The 19,134-nt window shown below is 50.3% G+C and overlaps 8 protein-coding genes and 1 non-coding gene across 9 annotated transcripts, besides 2 other annotated features; 7 read left to right on the top strand and 2 right to left on the bottom strand.

The window, feature by feature from the left end:
- Positions 1-24: 24 nt before the first annotated feature.
- On the top strand, positions 25-963 carry NFIA_003520 (SDR family oxidoreductase; the record flags this gene model as incomplete). Its single annotated transcript, XM_001258892.1, has 4 exons — positions 25-64; positions 127-440; positions 508-878; positions 927-963. 4 exons carry the CDS (start codon positions 25-27, stop codon positions 961-963), a joined length of 762 nt encoding a protein of 253 aa, XP_001258893.1.
- A 909-nt stretch (positions 964-1,872) lies between these two features.
- Positions 1,873-2,537, top strand: nctB (negative cofactor 2 transcription regulator complex subunit NCB2; the record flags this gene model as incomplete). Its single annotated transcript, XM_001258891.1, has 4 exons — positions 1,873-1,894; positions 1,953-1,979; positions 2,103-2,362; positions 2,418-2,537. 4 exons carry the CDS (start codon positions 1,873-1,875, stop codon positions 2,535-2,537), a joined length of 429 nt encoding a protein of 142 aa, XP_001258892.1.
- Positions 2,538-3,324: 787 nt separating this feature from the next.
- Positions 3,325-5,529, top strand: NFIA_003500 (putative chromatin remodeling complex subunit (Arp9); the record flags this gene model as incomplete). Its single annotated transcript, XM_001258890.1, has 3 exons — positions 3,325-3,354; positions 3,440-4,874; positions 4,931-5,529. The coding sequence occupies 3 exons, from the start codon at positions 3,325-3,327 to the stop codon at positions 5,527-5,529; spliced, it is 2,064 nt and encodes a 687-aa protein (XP_001258891.1).
- Positions 5,530-6,115: 586 nt separating this feature from the next.
- Positions 6,116-7,313, top strand: NFIA_003490 (putative C2H2 finger domain protein (Kin17); the record flags this gene model as incomplete). Its single annotated transcript, XM_001258889.1, has 4 exons — positions 6,116-6,169; positions 6,231-6,304; positions 6,366-6,546; positions 6,603-7,313. The coding sequence occupies 4 exons, from the start codon at positions 6,116-6,118 to the stop codon at positions 7,311-7,313; spliced, it is 1,020 nt and encodes a 339-aa protein (XP_001258890.1).
- Positions 7,042-7,072: a microsatellite.
- An 860-nt stretch (positions 7,314-8,173) lies between the features above and the next one.
- Positions 8,174-8,262, top strand: NFIA_003480. Its single transcript has one exon. It is a non-coding gene; the product is annotated as a tRNA-Pro (tRNA).
- Positions 8,263-8,279: 17 nt separating this feature from the next.
- Positions 8,280-8,318: a microsatellite.
- A 539-nt stretch (positions 8,319-8,857) lies between these two features.
- NFIA_003470 (pyrroline-5-carboxylate reductase) lies at positions 8,858-9,700 on the top strand (the record flags this gene model as incomplete). Its single annotated transcript, XM_001258888.1, has 1 exon — positions 8,858-9,700. One exon carries the CDS (start codon positions 8,858-8,860, stop codon positions 9,698-9,700), a length of 843 nt encoding a protein of 280 aa, XP_001258889.1.
- Positions 9,701-10,337: 637 nt separating this feature from the next.
- NFIA_003460 (putative proline oxidase Put1) lies at positions 10,338-11,550 on the top strand (the record flags this gene model as incomplete). Its single annotated transcript, XM_001258887.1, has 2 exons — positions 10,338-10,675; positions 10,734-11,550. 2 exons carry the CDS (start codon positions 10,338-10,340, stop codon positions 11,548-11,550), a joined length of 1,155 nt encoding a protein of 384 aa, XP_001258888.1.
- A 355-nt stretch (positions 11,551-11,905) lies between these two features.
- On the bottom strand, positions 11,906-13,766 carry NFIA_003450 (arylsulfatase; the record flags this gene model as incomplete). The annotated part of the gene is made up of 2 exons (XM_001258886.1): positions 11,906-13,263; positions 13,325-13,766. The coding sequence occupies 2 exons, from the start codon at positions 13,764-13,766 to the stop codon at positions 11,906-11,908; spliced, it is 1,800 nt and encodes a 599-aa protein (XP_001258887.1).
- Positions 13,767-14,990: 1,224 nt separating this feature from the next.
- Positions 14,991-18,382, bottom strand: treA (alpha,alpha-trehalase treA; the record flags this gene model as incomplete). The annotated part of the gene is made up of 4 exons (XM_001258885.1): positions 14,991-16,172; positions 16,229-16,516; positions 16,570-18,309; positions 18,371-18,382. The coding sequence occupies 4 exons, from the start codon at positions 18,380-18,382 to the stop codon at positions 14,991-14,993; spliced, it is 3,222 nt and encodes a 1,073-aa protein (XP_001258886.1).
- Positions 18,383-19,134: the final 752 nt, after the last annotated feature.

Below are 19,134 nucleotides of genomic sequence, written 5' to 3'. Positions count from 1 at the left end.
TCGTCCATAGACTTGGAGACAAAAATGCCGGGCAAAACCATCATTGTCACCGGTGCCTCGAGAGGTACTTCCTTCAAGCATCCCCTCAAACACACCATACTGACTCGCATTCCACAACTCTCTCAGGCATCGGACTCGCCATTTCAAAGTACCTTCTTACCGCACCACAATCGCACAATGTCATCGTGATTGCTCGCAGCGTCGAACCTCTCCAGAAGCTCAAGGAACAGTACAACAAGCAGGTCGAGGTGCTCAACGGCGATCTGGCGGATTTCTCTCTCGGCCAGAAGGCAGTCGACCTGGCTATCAAGTCCTTTGGCCGTCTAGATGGATTGGTCCTCAACCATGGAATCCTCGGACAAGTCGGCAAAATCGACAAGGCAGACCCAGAACAGTGGAAGCTCGGATTTGACGTGAATTTTATCAGCTTCGTCGCGTTTGTAAGACATGACCGTTGCTGGATGCTGGTGTTCGAATGCAAAAGAAATTAATTGACTTCTATAATAGATCAAGGCTGGTCTACCGGCACTTCGCGAGGCCAAGGGAAAGATTATGTTCACCTCCTCTGGAGCTTCGGTGTCCGCCTATCGAGGCTGGGCTCTTTATGGAGCAACCAAAGCTGCGATGAATCATCTCGCCTTGTCTTTGGGCGAAGAAGAACCCGACGTTACCACCATCTCGATCCGGCCTGGAATGGTTGACACTGAAATGCAGCGCGAGTTGAGAGAAGACCATGCTACGAATCTTGAGCCTCAAATGCATTCCAAATTTACGACTGCGCACAAGGATGGAAAGCTACTCAAGCCCGAGCAACCCGGCCATGTGATGGCTAAGCTGGTCCTTGACGCTCCAGCTTCACTTAGCGGAAAATTTCTCTCGTAAGTCATCTGTTCATTGATACTAAACGCTAACTAACGACTAAATAGATGGAATGACGAAGCTCTGAAAGACTTCCAAGCATAAATATTCATCTACCATCGAGCCTATACATATGACCGTCAGTATATGTCGGAACCAACGAGCAGATAGAAATAAGCGGCATTAGATTGTAATTATAATCAGTCGAAAGATGAAAAGCAATACATTTTAGAAGCATTAGATGCAGAGCACCTTCATACTTAGCATGGAATGTAGGGTACTCATCATATAATTTGAAGAGGAAACAGAGAGGAGAAAGGAAAAGTGCACCATACCTATAAAATTACACAAGCGCACATGCATGCGAAGACACTCAGACCAGCCCTTATCACATCAACATCCAACATCTGAACGAAGAATTTTGGCGAATGGAACCACAGTTCAACTTCCAATGAGTCAACCAGCTACAGCCTAAATATACTTCAAGCTGTTAGCAAACGTCACGAAGTCTTTAGACTTTGAATGCAATAGTGAAAAGAAGAGATATCAGTTGGTCCGTTTGGCTTGGACAGTGTTCGTCACCACAGAGTGGTATGATAGGGGCGACAACAAGGTTCATCATGAGACTTGCAAGGATTTTGGATAATGTAGCCAACATACCTTTGACAGTTAGTGCTACTTGGTTCGATGGTGAGTAAGAGTAACACTCGAGATCGGTTCATTGAAGAACTCGGAGACGTTTTGTCTCGCTTGTTGTTGTGTGATGAGAGAGAAAAAGGTTGCAGGAAAAAAAAATTGGGTGCAGATAAAGGTTGAAGGCGGTGTATTTCTGCCTTTGTTCTTTAGCCCGTGTCGAGTATCTCCACGCGTAGTGGGATTTCATCGACTATTTATCAAGCCTAAGAACCATTTGCCCCACGCGGCCTTGCTATCACAAGATAACCTTCGAAGTTCGCGAAACTTTGCAACATATGACCTTCGCTTTCGTCTGAGACCATTTATTGCTCATTTACAATGTCTGATAGAGAGTTCAGCTGTATGTACCTTTTTCCACCCATTTCTTGGCAGCCCGGCTGACACTCCAACTCATGCAGCGAATGACGACCTATCGCTTCCCAAAGGTATGTGACCGAAACCAGCGTTAAGTATATACCTCTGTCGCATTTTGAGCGATTACCACCTCATGGCCTTTAATACTCTTGCACCCCGTACTTGCTACATATAACTTACTTTGTTCCCCGCAGCGACGGTCCAAAAGATCATTACAGAGATCCTGCCACCATCCTCCGGTCAAACATTCTCCAAGGATGCTCGAGATTTGCTCATGGAATGCTGCGTCGAATTTATTACTTTGATCTCCTCTGAGGCCAACGATATTAGCGAGAAGGAAGCAAAGAAAACAATCGCTTGTGAACATGTGGAGCGGGCTCTGCGTGATCTTGGATTCGGTGACTATATTCCCGAAGTCCTTGCCGTCGCAGAGGAACATAAGGAGCAACTGAAGGTTTGTATCCTGCAATACTCGCTCGGAAAGGCAGCTTTCGCTAACGAATGAAAAGTCGCGAGAGAAGAAGCAAAGCAAGATGGAACAAAGCGGCCTGACCGAGGAGGAACTGTTGCGACAACAGCAAGAGTTGTTTCGCTCGGCCACAGAAAAATACAATGCAGCTCCCGAATGAGCTTCTCGAATATATACCATGCTTGTTGTTCCAGTCTTGTCGATCAGATAGACCCATGCGTTTCGGAGTTCTTTGTGCTTTGGGTTCCATCTTCGTACTGATGACACGTACATGCTTTGAGGGGGGAAATAGGTTCGGAGTTTAGGTGGTTATTCAGGGTTTGAGTCGGGAAATGCTTAGCCTGTTTGCAATTGTGTTGTCTGTATTTTCATACCTACTTATGGACATTTTCTTTTAATACTTACTCCAGTCCCTTCTGCTCTTTATGAGTTTCGCATTGAAGGATGGCTATCTGTTCATCGTAACCCGAAAGTTGCGGGGATCGATATGATCTTGTTCCTTAAGATCCATTGTTTCTTATGTCTCTAAGAACTTGACTACTTTATAAACGAGGCGAGAGAGATTCTGGAAAGATGAAAATATGCCGGGTAAACTGTACGCTCAATATATACTACTCCGTAGGTGGCTAGTTTTCCAAAATCAAGTGACACCCCACTCGGTCCAATCGAACTCTTTTTGTCGATTAAAGTATAACCCACGACAATAGATACGTCTAATAGCAAGTGACCGTGTCCTAATTGCTTCAATATTAGTAAAATCAACTGACGAAGGCCTCACACCTCTGATGCTATGTAGATTGTACTATGATGGAAGGCGGGTGGCGCCTAACCGAAAATGGCTGACCGCCCGACCTGGTTGTGACCATCGCAGAAGCTCCAACACCGCGGTCGGCTTCACTGCGACAGATCCCCAAAATCCTAAGCTCCATCACGCTGGACTGCCCAGGATGCCGCCCTTCAAGGATGAACACATTCTGGTAAACCTCATTTACCCCACCTCGCAACATTCACTTGCCTTATGGCCACAAGGCAGCAACCCACTAACCCCCTGTCCCTTTTTAGATAATTGCGCCTGGTTCGCAAGTGACCCTGGCGCAGCTCGGCCTTCCGGAGTCCTTTACTCCTGCACGATTTCGCTTCCCCACGCGCATGTTTCCTGGTGAAAAGAAGGGCGAATATGAGCCATATAAGATTCACGAAAAGCGACGCGATGTTAAACCTAGCAATGGCGCAGACGCGCCCAAGGAGGACGTGGAGATGAAGGATGCGGAAACCTCTGCGCCCGAGGGTGCAGCGAACACTGTGACGGATGAGAAGCCACAGACCGCGGAAACTGGAGGCCAGCCGGAGAATGGAGAGTCGCAAGAAAACAATGGCGACACGGCGCAGGAGACTACACAGGAGGTCTTCTACGAGGAGGATGTCACATCGGATGAAGGCGCGATTTATCCCATCGAAAACGGACGGATTGTTGATTGGCCTGTCTTTTTCGCCCTCTTAACACATGTTTACAACACACTTAGCCCGCCTTTCCACACACCAATCATGCTCATTGCTGAGCCAGTCTGGTCCGCCCGTGATCGCGAGGCGATCACTCAGTTTGTTTTCGAGAAATTCAAGACACCGGCGTTTTGTCTAATGGATTCTGCACTGGCAGTCTGCTATGGATACGGAACATCTACCGCAACGGTTGTCGATGTCGGGAAAGGGAAGGTCGATGTCACCGCCGTGACCGATTTCATGGTCAATGAACACGGAAGAGGTATCGCCCTGGAAGGCTGTGGTGGGGATTACATGACCGAAAGGCTTCTGGAATTACTGGAACCCAAGGGCTTCACAAGGGAAATGTGCGAGCAATTGAAGAGAAGCAATATCACAGAGATCTTACCGCCGGGAACACCATTCCCTGGCACCGCAGAGACCGCACAACAAGGCGCCAACCCAGCGGTATCGGCCTCGACAGGTGCACAGGACGGTGTAGGTGTGAATGGATCCGTCCCTCGTGGCCCGGGCAACAACACTCAGACCGGGGCTGAAGGGAACAACGCAGAAGGTGAAGAAGATGAAGGGGTCTTGGATGTTGCGGCCATCGTTACTGGGAACACGAGCGAGTTTCTAGCAAAGAGGGAGAAAGAGAAGGCTGAGAAGGCTTCAAAGAAGGGTGCAGCGGATCAGGCTGCGAAACCTATTCGTCTGCCGAACTCCAAGAAAGAGAAAGCTTCGTTCCAGTTTGAGGAATTCGTTCGCCTAGACTCTGACCAGCAGACGACTGACGGTTCTGGACGATTCATCCGTCAAAAGCGAGACATCGAGGTTGGCATCGAGCGCTTCTTAGCAGCAACTCCCAAAGAACACGTAGGGGAGCGTCTCTCGAGTGGAATTCTAGAGGATATTGCCACTCAAATACATCATACCATTCTCGCCGTTCCCGATGCAACCAAGCGGAGCGAGCTTTGGGACTCATTGATTGTCGTGGGAAATGGTAGCAAGGTCAAGGGTTAGTGGCCTCCATGGGTATCTCTCCTCGACATATACGCTGATATTCTCGAACAGGTTTCACACAGGCTTTGCTTGGAGCAATCACACAGAAGTTCATCCTTTCGCCATCAGGTACGATTTTCACATCTGAAATTCCGTCGAATTTCTCCACCCCGTTGCCTACCGGAGGAACCAATACACCCATTCCTTCTGGCCAGCCCGGTCTCATGCATCATCCCGCCGGCCACGGCGTCAATCCTCTGCTCGTTGCTGCAACCCACTCCGGCAACCCAGCGGTAGGCAACATGCCACCTGGGACACCATCGCTCGACCCTAACGCTACTTTCCACCATCGGTCTACCGGTCATTCACAGACTCCCACCTCTGTGAAGACCTTGAAGCCTCCTGAATATTTCCCTGAGTGGAAAGAACAAAGCAACACCAACGCACCAGGCGCCAGTGGTGCTGGGGCCTTGGGCATGGGCAATGGTGCTGCTGGCAGGCCCAGCGGCCCGTCCACAGGTGGCCATGGCATGGAGGAGGCGGTGTTTTTGGGTGCTCAGGTCGCATCCAAGGTTGTCTTCGTCCTTGACCAAGGATTAAGCAAAGGCTTCATGAGCCGCGTGGAGTATAATGAGAACGGGCCGTCGGCGATCCATGAATATATGATGTGATTGTATCGCAATGTCGTTTTGTTTTGTCCATGTTTCACCATGATCCAAGGAGTTCGGCAACGAGGTGTTCCACTCTGGTCCACGATGGTACCCTTTTAATCGATTTTGGACTCGTTGCCCTCTACATATACTATGATTTGTGATTTTCTTCTGCTTGCCTTTCAACAATTGTACTTTACACGGTGGGCGTCAGTTCTTCTAGAAAAGCAATTCTGTCTGGATGTGGGTAGGATAGCTGGAGTCTGGTCCTCAGTTAATAGCGTTCAATATACTCTTTCCGCCAGGAGATATGACCTTTTGAGGCAAACCGAGCTTTTGCTGTCAGATACCTGTGTGTCCCTTCTGATAACAAGCCACAAATCTTCGGGTTATTATCACGTGATAACGCCTTAGCCACAGAACCCGGTCACCCGCCACATCGGTCTTGCCTCTCGGTCGACCATCGCCAACGAAGCTCTCTTCATATCCCTTCCTCCCTCTTTCAGTTCCAAGATTCGGACGGAGGTTTGAATGAAGTCGCGTGCACCCTGAATCTTGTACAAAGCCTGGTTAATCCGTCCCTACACTCACATTTCTTTCCTTCAATATGCCTCGTGCAGAGGCTGGAAGCACCAAAGCGATCAGTAACAAGATCAAAGCCGTATGTTCTCTCATTCCCGTCCTACAATTTTGAAAAATACCAAGTCACTAACAGAAAATAGAAAGGCTTAGGCAGATTGCGATGGTACTGCCAGGCTTGCCAGCGCCAGATGCGCGATGAGAACGGTTTCAAGTGGTGAGTCTCTTTATTACCTATGAGCTTTCCGGCAAATGTATACTGATTTTTGTTACTTCAGTCATGTACAGAGTGAAAGCCATGTACGACAGATGCTGCTCATCGGCGAGGATCCCAAGAAACATATCGAGGAATTCAGCAGAGAGTTCCTGAACAACTTTGTCAATTTGCTCAAGACTACGCATGGCGAGAAGAAGGTCCACGTTAATCAATTCTATCAGCAGGTTATTGCTGATAAGGAGGTGAGTCGCGCGGTAATAGTTTGGATTATGGCGGCAGATCACTGACGTTGATAAAGCACATTCATATGAACGCCACCAAATGGAAGAGTCTTACCCAGTTTGCGGCCCACCTCGGTCGAGAGGGTATTTGCCGTGTCGAGGAAACCGAGAAGGGTCTGTTTGTTTCCTACATCGATCGGAGTCCAGAAACGATGCGACGACGGGAGGCGATCCTCAAGAAAGAGCGGCAGGACAGGGGAGACGAGGAGCGGGAGCAGCAGCAGATTCAGGAACAGATCGAACGGGCTCGGCGGAATGCGGAGAAGCAGGATGAGATTGATCCTGAAGCACGAACTCTGCAGCGCAAGGAGGGCGAGAAGGTGAAGCTCAATATCGGGTTTGTGTCGAAGACGAATGGAGAGTCGAAGTCAGTGACGTCAAGGACGCAGTCGCCAGAGGAGAAGGATAAGGAACCGTCTTCAGCGACACCAGACACGAGTGCGGTTGAGTCTCCCGCGGCTCCAGTAGAGGCGGCTCCGGTAGAGGCTGCACCCCAACCGGTGGCGCCGAAGCTCTCCATGTCGTTTAACAATAATAAGCCGAAGAATGTTTTCGCAGCCATGGCAAAGAAGAACCCTCTGGCAGGAAAGAAAGGGCCGGTGCTGGAACAACCTAAGAAAATGACCGAGCAGGAGCGCATCATGAAGGAGGAGATGGAAGCGATGGAGCGCAAGCGTATGCGAGCAGGTTCGGGCTTTCCAAATGCCAAGCGTCCGAAGATCTCCTAAGAATGGCCTGCCGGTGGATATATCTGCATTCAATCTCTACAAGCAACAGGTATGCCGCGACTCGGTTTGCACGTGCCGTCTTGACTCTCGACCATATGTCGAGACCCCAGACCGGTTAGGTCTCCAAGGAAGTCAGTTTAGCCTCCCGCGACAGTTTCAGTCTGCGCCGGACGTTTGATCAACCATCTATCAAATCGTCCTTGGCGCGCGGGCCGCCAACTCGGCGCAATGTGTGTCTGTACACAATTCCCAGCTCAGGTTGTTGTGTTTCTTACAGTTCTGGAAAGCACAAGCTTCTGGTATAGGATAATGCGCCTTGATGACATGACGGTTCGTTCCGATCGGAGGGAGTAATGTCATTCTCCTTTCCGCACTTACTCTAGGGCTTTCAGCTTATGGTTCATAGCATAGCTAGCTTTAACACTTCTTCACAATTAGCGATAAATCAACCCGTTTTCAATATTGTTTCAACAATCAATACCTAGTTCATTTTATTTGCTCCTTAATAGTGGACTCTATACGCCCTGAGCATATACCCTGCATCGCTATAGCACCTTTCTTCCTGTCAGATAGCTTCGCGCATAGGTGTTTGTGCAGGGGATAGCTCTGAGTCCAGACCTGAGGATATATATTGCACATCACTCGGAGTACGTATAACACTGGTAACAAATACGCCCACCAATATCAAAAGCAGTCTGTGTGGTCATCAAGATAGCTACAAGAACCCTAGTGTAAGCAACATGCATCAAGTTGAAACTGCGTTAGAAGCCCTGGCTTTTTGTGTATATATCCATGAGAGAATCCACCATTTCCTCTGGCTAGGCTCCTATAACGTATTAAGCTGCCTTAATGACACAGTTGCCCGGGTGGTCTAGTGGTATGATTCTCGCTTAGGGAAAAACCCAAGCACATCTGCGAGAGGTCCCGCGTTCGATCCGCGGCTCGGGCCAGCCTTGACTTTTTGTTTTTCCATTTTGCATTTTGCATTTTGCATTTTGCATTTTGTTTACTTTAAATGGACAACACCAGGCCACCCAACGTCAACTATTCATTCCTGATTATGCATTGAGCACGCTATCCACAATCAGGGCGAAGCAGGATGTGTTGACTGTTGGCCGTTTGCCAGTGACTCAGTAGGTCACGTGCATACAGGGAACTGGCCTCTATGATGTGCAAGCCAATATGTACAGACAAGTCCTTAACTACCTTTTCAGGTTGCATATACAGGAACCAATTACTGGTGGAACGAATTAATCCTCAGCGAAGAGCAAGTGATAAGCAGGTACACTGCGTCTCCAACTTCTCGGGTTCTCTTCCCGAAGCTGAAACCGCAATCGTTTCCCGCAATATCTGCCTCTTGATCTTGTTGCTCATACATACTTCGTCTATTTCATCTAATTCTTCCTGGACATACGCTGGGCTCATCACTATTGAAAAATCCAACACAATGGCATCAGAACGTACACTTGCGTTCATTGGTTGCGGTACCTATAGGAGGGCCCCCTTGATTGAGCATCTGTGGAACTAACCATTTGAAAGGAAACATGGGTTCAGCTATTCTGAGCGGCCTCCTTGATGCGACACGTCGGACGACAGATTCCAATGGTAGTGCATCGGCAAAGATCTCACGTTTTATTGTGAGCACGAAGAGCGCTGTATCTGCCTACCGACTTGGCGAAGAATTCCAAGCGGATGAAGATCGTGTTGACATTAGACATTCGGATAATCTTCTCGCTATGCAAGAGGCGGACATTGTCCTGCTTGCCTGCAAACCTTATCTGGCCGAGGAGGTTTTGGGCGAGTCTGGTGTGCGGGAGGCCCTAGCAGGGAAATTGGTGATCAGCATCATGGCGGGAAAAACGCCTGAAGATATCGAGAAGTATATCTATCGCAATTCACCCGCAGACGATGCCGAATCAAAAGCAATTATCGTGAGAGCAATGCCCAATGTTGCAGCTCGTCTGCGTCAATCGATGACCATCATCCAGACCAACAACAATCTTTCGTATGACATGGCCGACACCTTGACCTGGATTTTCGAACAGATCGGAAAGGTGAAATTCCTGGCGGCAGATCTGTTTGATATCGGCACAATGCTTGTGGGTTCCTCTATTGCTGTTCTGACTGTTCCGTTAGATGGCATTCTGGATGGCTGCGTTGCGGAGGGACTCCGAAGAGCGGATGCGTTAGAAATGGCAGCGCAGAACTTGATCGGAATGGCAGGTTTGTTGCGAGAAGGTGTGCATCCAGCTATCCTAAGAGAGAGTATTTCGTCCCCACGCGGTTGTACAATCCAGGGTCTGTTGACGGTGGAGAAGGAGGGCGTGAGAGGAGCGTGCGCACAAGCAATGATCAACGGAGCTAGACATCTAAAGGAAATGCCTTGATAGTTCATGTGATATAGAAAGAACTGCCTAGAACATAGATGGAATCTGACCTGTAATAGCGATGGAACTTGTTAGTGGCTTTGACTGTGTCTGGAATGTAGTGCGGAATCTCAAACCGAGACTTTGTCGGAAGGGAGTCCGAGGTCGTCTGTACAAGACCACGAATCGAATCATTAAATGCGATCAGAGTGTTCTTGGGTGATTTTTATCTCAACACCAATCGGGGACCAGGCCGTCATGCATTGATCTACAGCATCTGAACTAGCTGGCCGACTTGACCCCTCACGTACGAAGTGAGAGAACAGGACAGAATGAAGGATAAATAGCGACATAGAGGCGATGTAGTAGTTGTGGTTTGAAGCGTCATTGTTGGAAAAACCTCAAAATGTCAGTGATGTCCTTAGTGCCAAAGCGACCCAGCATTGTGTCCTTGGTTGCAGGCAAACAATTACGGTGTCGTGTTTCAACATCGAATACAACACCTCCCACACACCGGCCTCGAGATGCCATCACTTCACAGCCATGTCCATCTCCAAAGAAGGCGCCTCTCTCAGTGCTACCAACAGGGACCCTTATTCGCTCGCTTTTGTTCACATCCATCATGTTCTCCCCCTTACTGAACCCTTGTTTATCAATAATGAAATACGTTGTGGATTCCAAGTCTCCCCTCATCAATCCATCAAAGAACCCACTGATAGATTACCTCCTTCGGAAAACAATCTACAATCACTTCTGCGCAGGTACCAACGAGGCTGAAGTGCGCAAGACAGTCCAGGACATGAAGAGCCTAGGATTCAAGGGTGTCATCCTTGGATACGCTAGAGAATCAATTGCAAAGGCGGACAAAAACGACAACAGTAGCTTTCACGTTGAGAAAAGTCAACTAGCAATTCAAGACAAAGCAGTGGAGGAATGGAGACAAGGAAACCTACAGACACTGAAGATGATTGGCGCAGGAGACTTCCTTGGAATCAAGTAATGATCTATCCACGATCGACACCTGCGCCGACTCAAACGGACAACCAGCTAACAGAATCAGATTCACCGGTGCAGGCCCCAAAGCCGTCGAAGCCCTTTCTCGGGGCGACCTCGTTCCGCCCCCCTCTATCGCGCAAGCCATTGAAGAGATCTGCGAGGCCACAGCATCCCAGAACTCCCGTCTTTGGATCGACGCAGAACAGCAAGTCTTCCAGCCGACGATCGACGCCTGGACGATTGACCTCATGCGAAGGTTCAACCGCAACGGGAGGATAGTCGTCTACAACACCATCCAGGCGTATTTGAAGTCCTCGACCGAGAACGTCTATCGGCACCTTTGCCTAGCTCAAAAGGAAGGATGGACATTGGGGATCAAGCTTGTCCGCGGGGCCTACATCGCGCATGATATCAGATCCCGGATACACGATACTAAGACAGATACGGATAACAGCTACGACTATATTGTTGAAAGCCTTTTATCACAGAAGTTCCCGCTGAAAGTAGCGGCTGATAATGCGGCAGCGTTTCCGGATGTACGGTTGTTCGTGGCCTCTCATAACGCGGAAAGCGTGCGCAAGGCGTCGACACTATATAGACAGAGGATTAATGACGGTCAACCCACGATTCCACTTGAGATTGGCCAGTTGCAAGGGATGGCAGACGAAGTGAGCTGTGAGTTATTGGCTGGGAACAACACTGGTCAGTCGGAGACACCGACGCCTGGAGTATTCAAGTGTCTGGCTTGGGGGACAACGGAAGAATGTCTCCATTTCCTGTTGCGAAGAGCGATCGAGAATAAATCGGCCATGGAGAGGACCAAAGACACAGCAGTAGCGATGCGACGGGAAGCCCGGAGGAGACTTCGGTGGTGAGACATCAGAATGCAACGAGCACTTCAGCCATTCTTTGTCGGAATTGATTCTCTGGATGAATGCACGGATATATTGCTTCTGCACGCCACATAGACATGGACTGAGCGTCCACTAATCATGCTGCGACAACACAGTCACCCTAACTGTCACGCGAGCTTCTCCCAGTAACACAGAATGCGGGGAAGTACTCATGCTTCCTTCTGTTGGCCATCGGCAGGTTTACCCGAAGTCTCGAAAGACTGAACTCGGGAGGGGATTCCGCTGCGGTCGAAACCACTACAGTCAGCGTTCACCCTTTATGCCTTCAGATAGACGGTTTAATAACTGTCATTCTTCCAATAACCATAACTCAAGATCATTTGGGAAGCCGAGCTTGTATCTCAGGTGGCACATTGTCCTTGCCAATAAAACGGATCCACCGTCCAGTATCCTCAAATTCATCCTTGACTCCTTCAACTACCTGGTTGTTCGCCGATATCTGGCCGGCCAGTCCGACAACACCAACCTCCTCAGCGTAGATAGCCCAGAGTCTCAACAACTCATTGAAGATTTCGGGTTTCTCCTTGCTCAAATCGCGCGTCTCTCCGGGATCCTCTACAATGTCAAAGAGCTCCCACCGTTGTGGGCCCCGAGGGAGAGGAACGTAAGTAATCTTGTACCGTCCCTTTCGCAGGGCACCACTTCCAGCAATTTCCCAGCCCGTGACATGCTCCTCGCCATGGATCGACGACGGGGCAGGAGAAGTATCCGTGCCAGCGACCGCTATGGCGTCCAGGAACGGCTTCCAACTGACACCGCGAACGCGCTCGACCTTTCGTCCTCGATATGTGGTTCCCGGATGTTGCAGCCCAGCGTATTCCAGAATAGTCGGGACAATGTCCATGACTGTACAAAAGGCGTCGATGACACGACCACCCTCATGCAGGGCTTCTGGATTGCCCGCCGGCTTCACAACCAAAGGCACACGGCAACCACCCTCCGTAGAGAACATCTTGTAGAGTCGCGATGGGGCCGTAGCTGCTTGGGCCCAGCGACTGCCGTACCACACGTAGGAGTTTGGCCGCCCGATATTCTCCAACGAATTATCATAGTACTTCTCCAGATGTGCTGTGATACCACTGCCGCCGAGAGGCGAAGCCTCGTAGCTGGCGCCCTCGGCACCATTATCCGACATGAAGCAGATGATGGTGTGGTCGTATTCACCCGACTGTCGTAAATAGTCCACGACTCGGCCGATGTTCTCATCCATCACTTCCACCATGGCGGCGTAGACTTCCATCGCGCGAGCGGATTTCGCCCGCTCTTTGTCGTCCATCGTCTCCCAATCAAGGTCCCCCGGTCCCGTTACGACTTCGTGTGGCACAATGTCTGGCGCAACCAAGCCCAGTTCCTTTAGTCTCTCGAGTCGCTTAAGTCTCAATGCAGCTGGACCATCATTGTACATCCCGCGGTACTTGTCCACGTAGGACTTGGGCGCTTGCAGAGGCCAGTGCGGAGCAGTGAAAGGGAGGTAAGCGAAGAACGGCCTCCCTTTCTCCGACTCCGGACGCTCGGAAAGAAACTCGATGACCTTCGAGGCGTACGTCTTGGAAGAATAAAAGTCCTCTGGCAGTTTTGTCGAATACTCAGCGTCTTCCATGTGGAGAGCCGTCACAGTTGTTTGGAAGAAAGGGTGGACGCCCGCAACAATGTCATCATACAGAGGCTCATACCCTTCGGTCTTGTTAGCAACCTTCAGATCCAGAAAGAAGATAAACACCTTGCACAAACTCACCATAATGATTCGCCGCACCAGAAAGCATAGCGTACGACTTCGCAAACCCCCGAGCATGCGGCGAGTACTCCCGCTTCAACCCCAGGTGCCATTTTCCCGACATCAAAGTATAATAGCCGCCGTCCCTGAGCAGCTCCGGCAATGCCACAACCCTCTCGTTCAAGTACCCTTCATGGCCTGGGGCGCCTTGGTGGGCGCGAGACAGGGCTATGTACTCCGGCATTTGGCCTAGACCGGTCAAATGGTGGTCCGTTCCAGTCATGAGCATGGACCGCGTGGGAGCGCAGGCCGCAGCAACATGGAAGGAAGTGAACCGTAGTCCACCCCGAGAATAGGCCAAGGCATCGATGTTGGGAGTACTAATCTCTGACCCAAAACAACCACAGTCGCTGAAACCGAGGTCATCGGCGACGATGACCAAGAAGTTAGGCCGGGAGGTCATCTTCAAGGACAATCAGACCGGGAAGCCGCGAGCTGTGAAGATAGACACAACTTCGACTTTCTCGAAAGGTAATTGTCGAACGACGAAAGAAACAGTTGATATACACCCTTATAGTCGCCAGATGATTGGGTCGCAAGGCCGTGGGGACCGCAAAGACTCCACGTCGACTAGGTACAGCCTCAACATGTCAATGCCCAATCACAAAAGTGACGAAACTCGGGTATTCCCATCCCACAATCAAGTCCAGCCATTGCACCATCGTAGAGTAAAATGGCCAATCGCATCAGAGTATGCTATACCTTGCTTCCATACTGCATCGGTTGTGTAATGGGGAAATCTGGAAGACTGCTAGAGGAGTCAGCAAGAGTCAGCAAATAGCCTATTTGAAAATCACCTATCCATGTCGTTCGGTGCGAGCGGTCTCGATTGCATGTTAGACACGGAAACGAGCAATCAGATGAACATGCCTGCTAGTGTTTCTGGGATTGTGCTGCCGTTAAGGTGAGACGCCATAAGTGTAGGCCACTCCTACCTCGCCGACTCGAAGGCGTCTGACGAGATTGACAGAGAATACAAGACCTCATTTGCTCTCCTGATTGCCTCGAGCAGTTGGAACATGTGAGGGTCTCGGTATGCATGGCCGGCAAGGAAGAGCAGACTGGGAGGATTGACGGATAAGCAATAATTGACAACCCTGACTGCATGTAATCAACCCATATGCTTTTTACTAGGAAGACCAAGGTCCAAGGTAGAAAGATTGATTGCTGACGGCCAATGTCCTGTCTAATCAGTGCAATGGATGAGAGATGATGGTGTTAGTACGCTGATCAAAGTAGGATACCAGCGCCTCTCCATAATTGATGCAGGTGCCCGGTCTTGGTCCTACACAGTTAGGAAGTAAAGATGCCTGAGGCAGGCTGCGCTCGCTTGAGCTTCGTTGCATTTTGTTTCCATCATTTGAAACGAGTTCTTCGGTGCTCCAACGAGATTCAACGAAATCCATTACATTATGAGACTAGAACTTGAATTTTATGCTAATTCGATTCTCGAATCAAGAAGTTGACCGGTTGAATAAGACCTAAGCAGTAAGGACAAGTTACTAGGTCTATTTGTTAGCTAGTTAGCGAGCATCGGATCATATTATTATGTACATCATAAAAGGAATGTATAATACATTTGCAAAAGCCCAAGGATCTTCAATGACTGCTGTCTGACGACTCATCCTCAAGCATTGAACTGCCGGTACCGACGGTCATTCAAACCACCAGACAGCGCAGCAGCAGCCCTGACGTCCAGCCTTCTCTTGTTGTTGCCGTGACCACCAGACGATCCCTTACTCTCACCCAGGATAGCCCACTCAGCAACAGTAGCACCTTCCTCGCCGCCTGCCTGATTACCCGAAATCAGCAGAGTGGCGTAGCGAGACGTGTGCACAGTCTGCGACAGATTCACATCGGTCGTATTACCGGTAGCCATGACAACTTCGTTGTAGTCAGGGCTCTGGGCGTTATAAGGCTGAGATTGCTCGATGTTCGTCAATGTGGTGACGACCTTGTATCGGGAGTTCCCGTGAGCAGAAGACATCGCGGCCACTGGGTCCTCAAGCATCTCGTCGTGGAAGATGACGGTGGCATTGACGGGAGGGGCTTGCCACCAGTTAAAGTGGAAGCCAGAGACCTTGGAGTTGATCTCAATGTCGGCCAGGGCCACGGTCAACGAGCTCATGTTGGCGGTGGAAGGCCGCCACTTGGTAGAAGTTGCACCGTCGACGGCTGCGATGGGAAACTGGCCGGGAGCATAGTCATTAGGCGAGTACACGGGGCGACATTGCACCATGTTTCCAGGAATGGTGTTGTTGAATCCGATCTGTCTGTTGGGAACGACCAGGGGGCCCGTGGCTGGAAGCCGGTAGGCAGTTGAGTTGCTGGGGTCGCCAACCAAGACAGGAATGGAGGCGTTGGCAAAGCGAGAGTCTGCCGTGTCAAGAGGCGCAACGTTTGCCGCTCGGCTGATAGTCGTATGGGTGCGGTTGGAGCTCGAGGAAATGGGCCATCCGCGCCAATAGAACGTGCGGTACTTCACGTTGGAAACCTGAGGGGGCAGGTTAGGGTCGATATGAATGGCATCATCGGGAAGCAGTCTCAGGCCCAGGTATCCCATGAGGACGACCTGGTTGGCACCACCGTGTCCTGTCAAGAAGGGATAAGCCGGGTGAGTGCCACCGTTGATACTGGTGTCATCGATCATTTGTTCGGACAGTTGGTAAAACGGAGCTCTCATGTACGGGTCGTAAGAGTTCTGGTGGTAGGTATAGGCAGAGCAGCCGGATGGTGAGACATCATTTGCAGTGATTGCAAAAATAGCCCACGTCATAGCGGGTCCGTCAGGAGACTGTTGGTTGGCGTACTGTAGGACATTAACTGTTAGTCTCATGCAGTGAAGGATAAGCAGGATAAACTCACATAATCGAGGTCATTCAACGCGTGCTGTGCTGTATAATTGTTGTCATAGACCAAAGGATAGGTGACAAGCACTACATCAGCCTGCTTCACCACAGCGGTACCGTTCATCGTGGTATATTCCAGCGTCACGCCGTTCTCCCTGATGACGAGGACATTTTCAGAGATTTCCGTCCAGGTCTCATTCTGTTCGAGACCAAACTGCTTCCGGAAGGAATTGGCGTAGCTCAGGGTCTCGGAGATAAGAGGCATCGTGAAGCCACCGGCATCAATGTGGTTGGCATATTCATCCTTAGAAAATTGATTAGTTTCGAGGTAGGCAATACCCAGGTAGTCAAACGTACCGGATCGGTCATATTGGTCAGCGTCCAGGACGAACCATTGCGCTGAACAATGTTCGAATACAGGGTGGCAACGGAGTCGTAAATGGGAAAATGCTGCTCTCGGAAAGTCTTTGTGTCGCCGCTCGCAATCCATTGATACATCAAGGAAAGCCCAATATCGCCGTTCAAGTGATACTGGTAGTCCCAGCAAGGACCAGTACCGGTGCAGTTACCGAAGCGACCACTTGTCCAAGGATAGATGGCTGCCGAAGGGGAGAAGGAGGTCTGGTTCTTGGAGCTTGCAAAAGCAGTGTTGATATTCTCAAGTGCCTGTGGGTACAGCTTTGTTCGGTAATTGGTCACTCCCTGCGCAGCCTCGGGGTGAGATGCCACCAGACCTGGCTGCATCCAGACGTCGGCATCCCAGAAAACCAGACCCGCATACGAATCAGAGGTCAAACCACCGACGGAGATGCTGTTGACATTAACTGGAGCTCCGGAAACAGCCTTGATGGCATTCTTGCCCACGGTGTTCTGCAAGAGGTAGTACGTGTTTGCGACCGCAATGATCTGGGAATTGAGGATGTGCTCATCATCCGGCAACTTTCCGGTGGCAGGGTCGACAAAGCTGTCTACCGACCCGTCCAGGAGAATGCTAGCCCACTCTGCCACGTGCGACTGCAGCGATCCCATATAGCCGGCTCCCATTGCTGCAGACACAGCTTGCTTAGCCGTCTGTTGCGGGTTAGGGAATGCGTCCGACGACGCAGCGCCAACGAACTTGGTGATCCGGACGGTCTCATTCGCACGGAATTTGACATTGACAGCCTGCGCAACGGATGATTCATTGCTGTGGACATAGGGCTTGTCGTTGACAAGAGCTCGAGAAGACAGATCCACGCCAGCGCAGGCAGTCAAATTTGTGTAGACATAGGCCGTGACATTTGAGATTCCCCAGGGCCGCACAGCCGAAAAGAGAGCTCCATTGTCTTGGCCGGATTCCACAAAATCGGTACGGACAGCCGAGTACCCATCAATGACGTTGACCACTGTCGCCTCAGACCCCTGGGAAGGGGTGATCTCCATATCCACCACGGCTTGGTTGACATGCAGCTTGTGAGCAAACAGCCGGTAGGTAATGTTGAAAGAGCCCTTGTTACATTTAGGAGTCCATGTGTACGACCAAGACAACACCCCGGACTTGAAATCGTACGTGGACCGGAAATCGGTGATGGTCTTGTTGTCCACGGTAGCATCGAGATAATTGCCATCGCCGAGGTCGAGAATCAGTCCACTCCAGTGTGGGATACCGCTGATCACGCTCTCACCTCCGTACTGATTGAGCCAAGGAAAGTTAGAGCCATTTGTGGTGGGCTGATAGTCAAAAAACCCAGCAATAGTCGCGAAGGTCTGTCTTCTGGAATACAGAGGCCAGCCGTTAATCACGTCGCCGCCAACTGGCACGTCCAATTCGAAGAATGGGCCGACGCTCGCGACGTTGATACCGAGGTAACCATTAGCAATGGAACCGCGAGATTGGTAGTGGCCCTGATCCAGGGTAGTAGTTGAGAGCAGCCAGTGATCATCATCCCAGGTCACACCAGGGAATCTAGTCTTGTAGACATGCGAGGAATTAGTGTCAACTTGTTTGTGCCCATGACCGCCGTGTCTCTTCAAGCTCCTCGCAATCCGGTCATTATTGTTCGGTAAGCCGATCGCTGCGGGGAGACACGCGAGTAGTGACACCCACGTCGCCAGGTTCTGTCAATCTGGTAAGCTAACATCGCTCGGCATTGATTGAAAGAGCAGACAGTGTGCTCACCTTGGAAAGCATTCTGGATAGCCTCTCAGGGCAGTGAAATCAGCCCGAAAAAGGATCCTGTTGAAAAGGATTTTGACAGTTAGCGTGCACTCTTCATAATCCAACATGAGCAGGTTCGATCATGCTTAAATAACAGGAGAAGCCGCCACCTCAGAAAGGAAGGTGACAAAAGAGCTGGTCGGTTTGCTTCTCTCTTCTCCACACTCGTATCCGATACCGGAAAGACCGAATGCCGATCCCCAGACTGAACTGACTGGGCGCCCCGGACGGGTTTCCATGTCCCCGAATCAGCGCGGGTTGGTCACGTCACAGCCCAGGAACACCCCGAGATTTTCAGGAATCAGAATGCGTGAATGACGCACAGACTTTCTGAACTAACCCAACGTAGTATCCAGCAAACTTTGTCCGCAACCCAATTTCCAAGACTTTTGTGGCTTACCGTGACTTGGGCTGTTGGTCGCAAATTGTAATAAGAATTGATCGCAGCCTAGCAAGCAGCAAAATTGTTTCTGCGGGGTAATCGCAAGCCACAGTCCTCCGGGACGGTTAAATGGTCCCGTTCTTTAGAGTTGAACGGCAGACACGGCAATCCGGTGAGCAGCGAGACCGGCACTTGAGAAAGTGGAGGACTTTGGAGTGGGAACGGGAAAAAAAGCCTCATTAACGTTCGAACTTTCTGGACGAAAAAAGCGATTTAGACGACGAAAACAGGGGTCAGCAGCCTCTTTCATCATCCGCTCTTGGGGTGCATGTGTATAGAGTAC

The sequence above is a fragment of the Aspergillus fischeri genome, genomic scaffold (assembly GCF_000149645.3).
Source record: "Aspergillus fischeri NRRL 181 1099437636265 genomic scaffold, whole genome shotgun sequence".
Classification (NCBI taxonomy): domain Eukaryota; kingdom Fungi; phylum Ascomycota; class Eurotiomycetes; order Eurotiales; family Aspergillaceae; genus Aspergillus; species Aspergillus fischeri.
The sequence above is the reverse complement of the archived record's forward strand: the minus strand, read 5'-3'. Positions and strand labels throughout refer to the sequence as shown.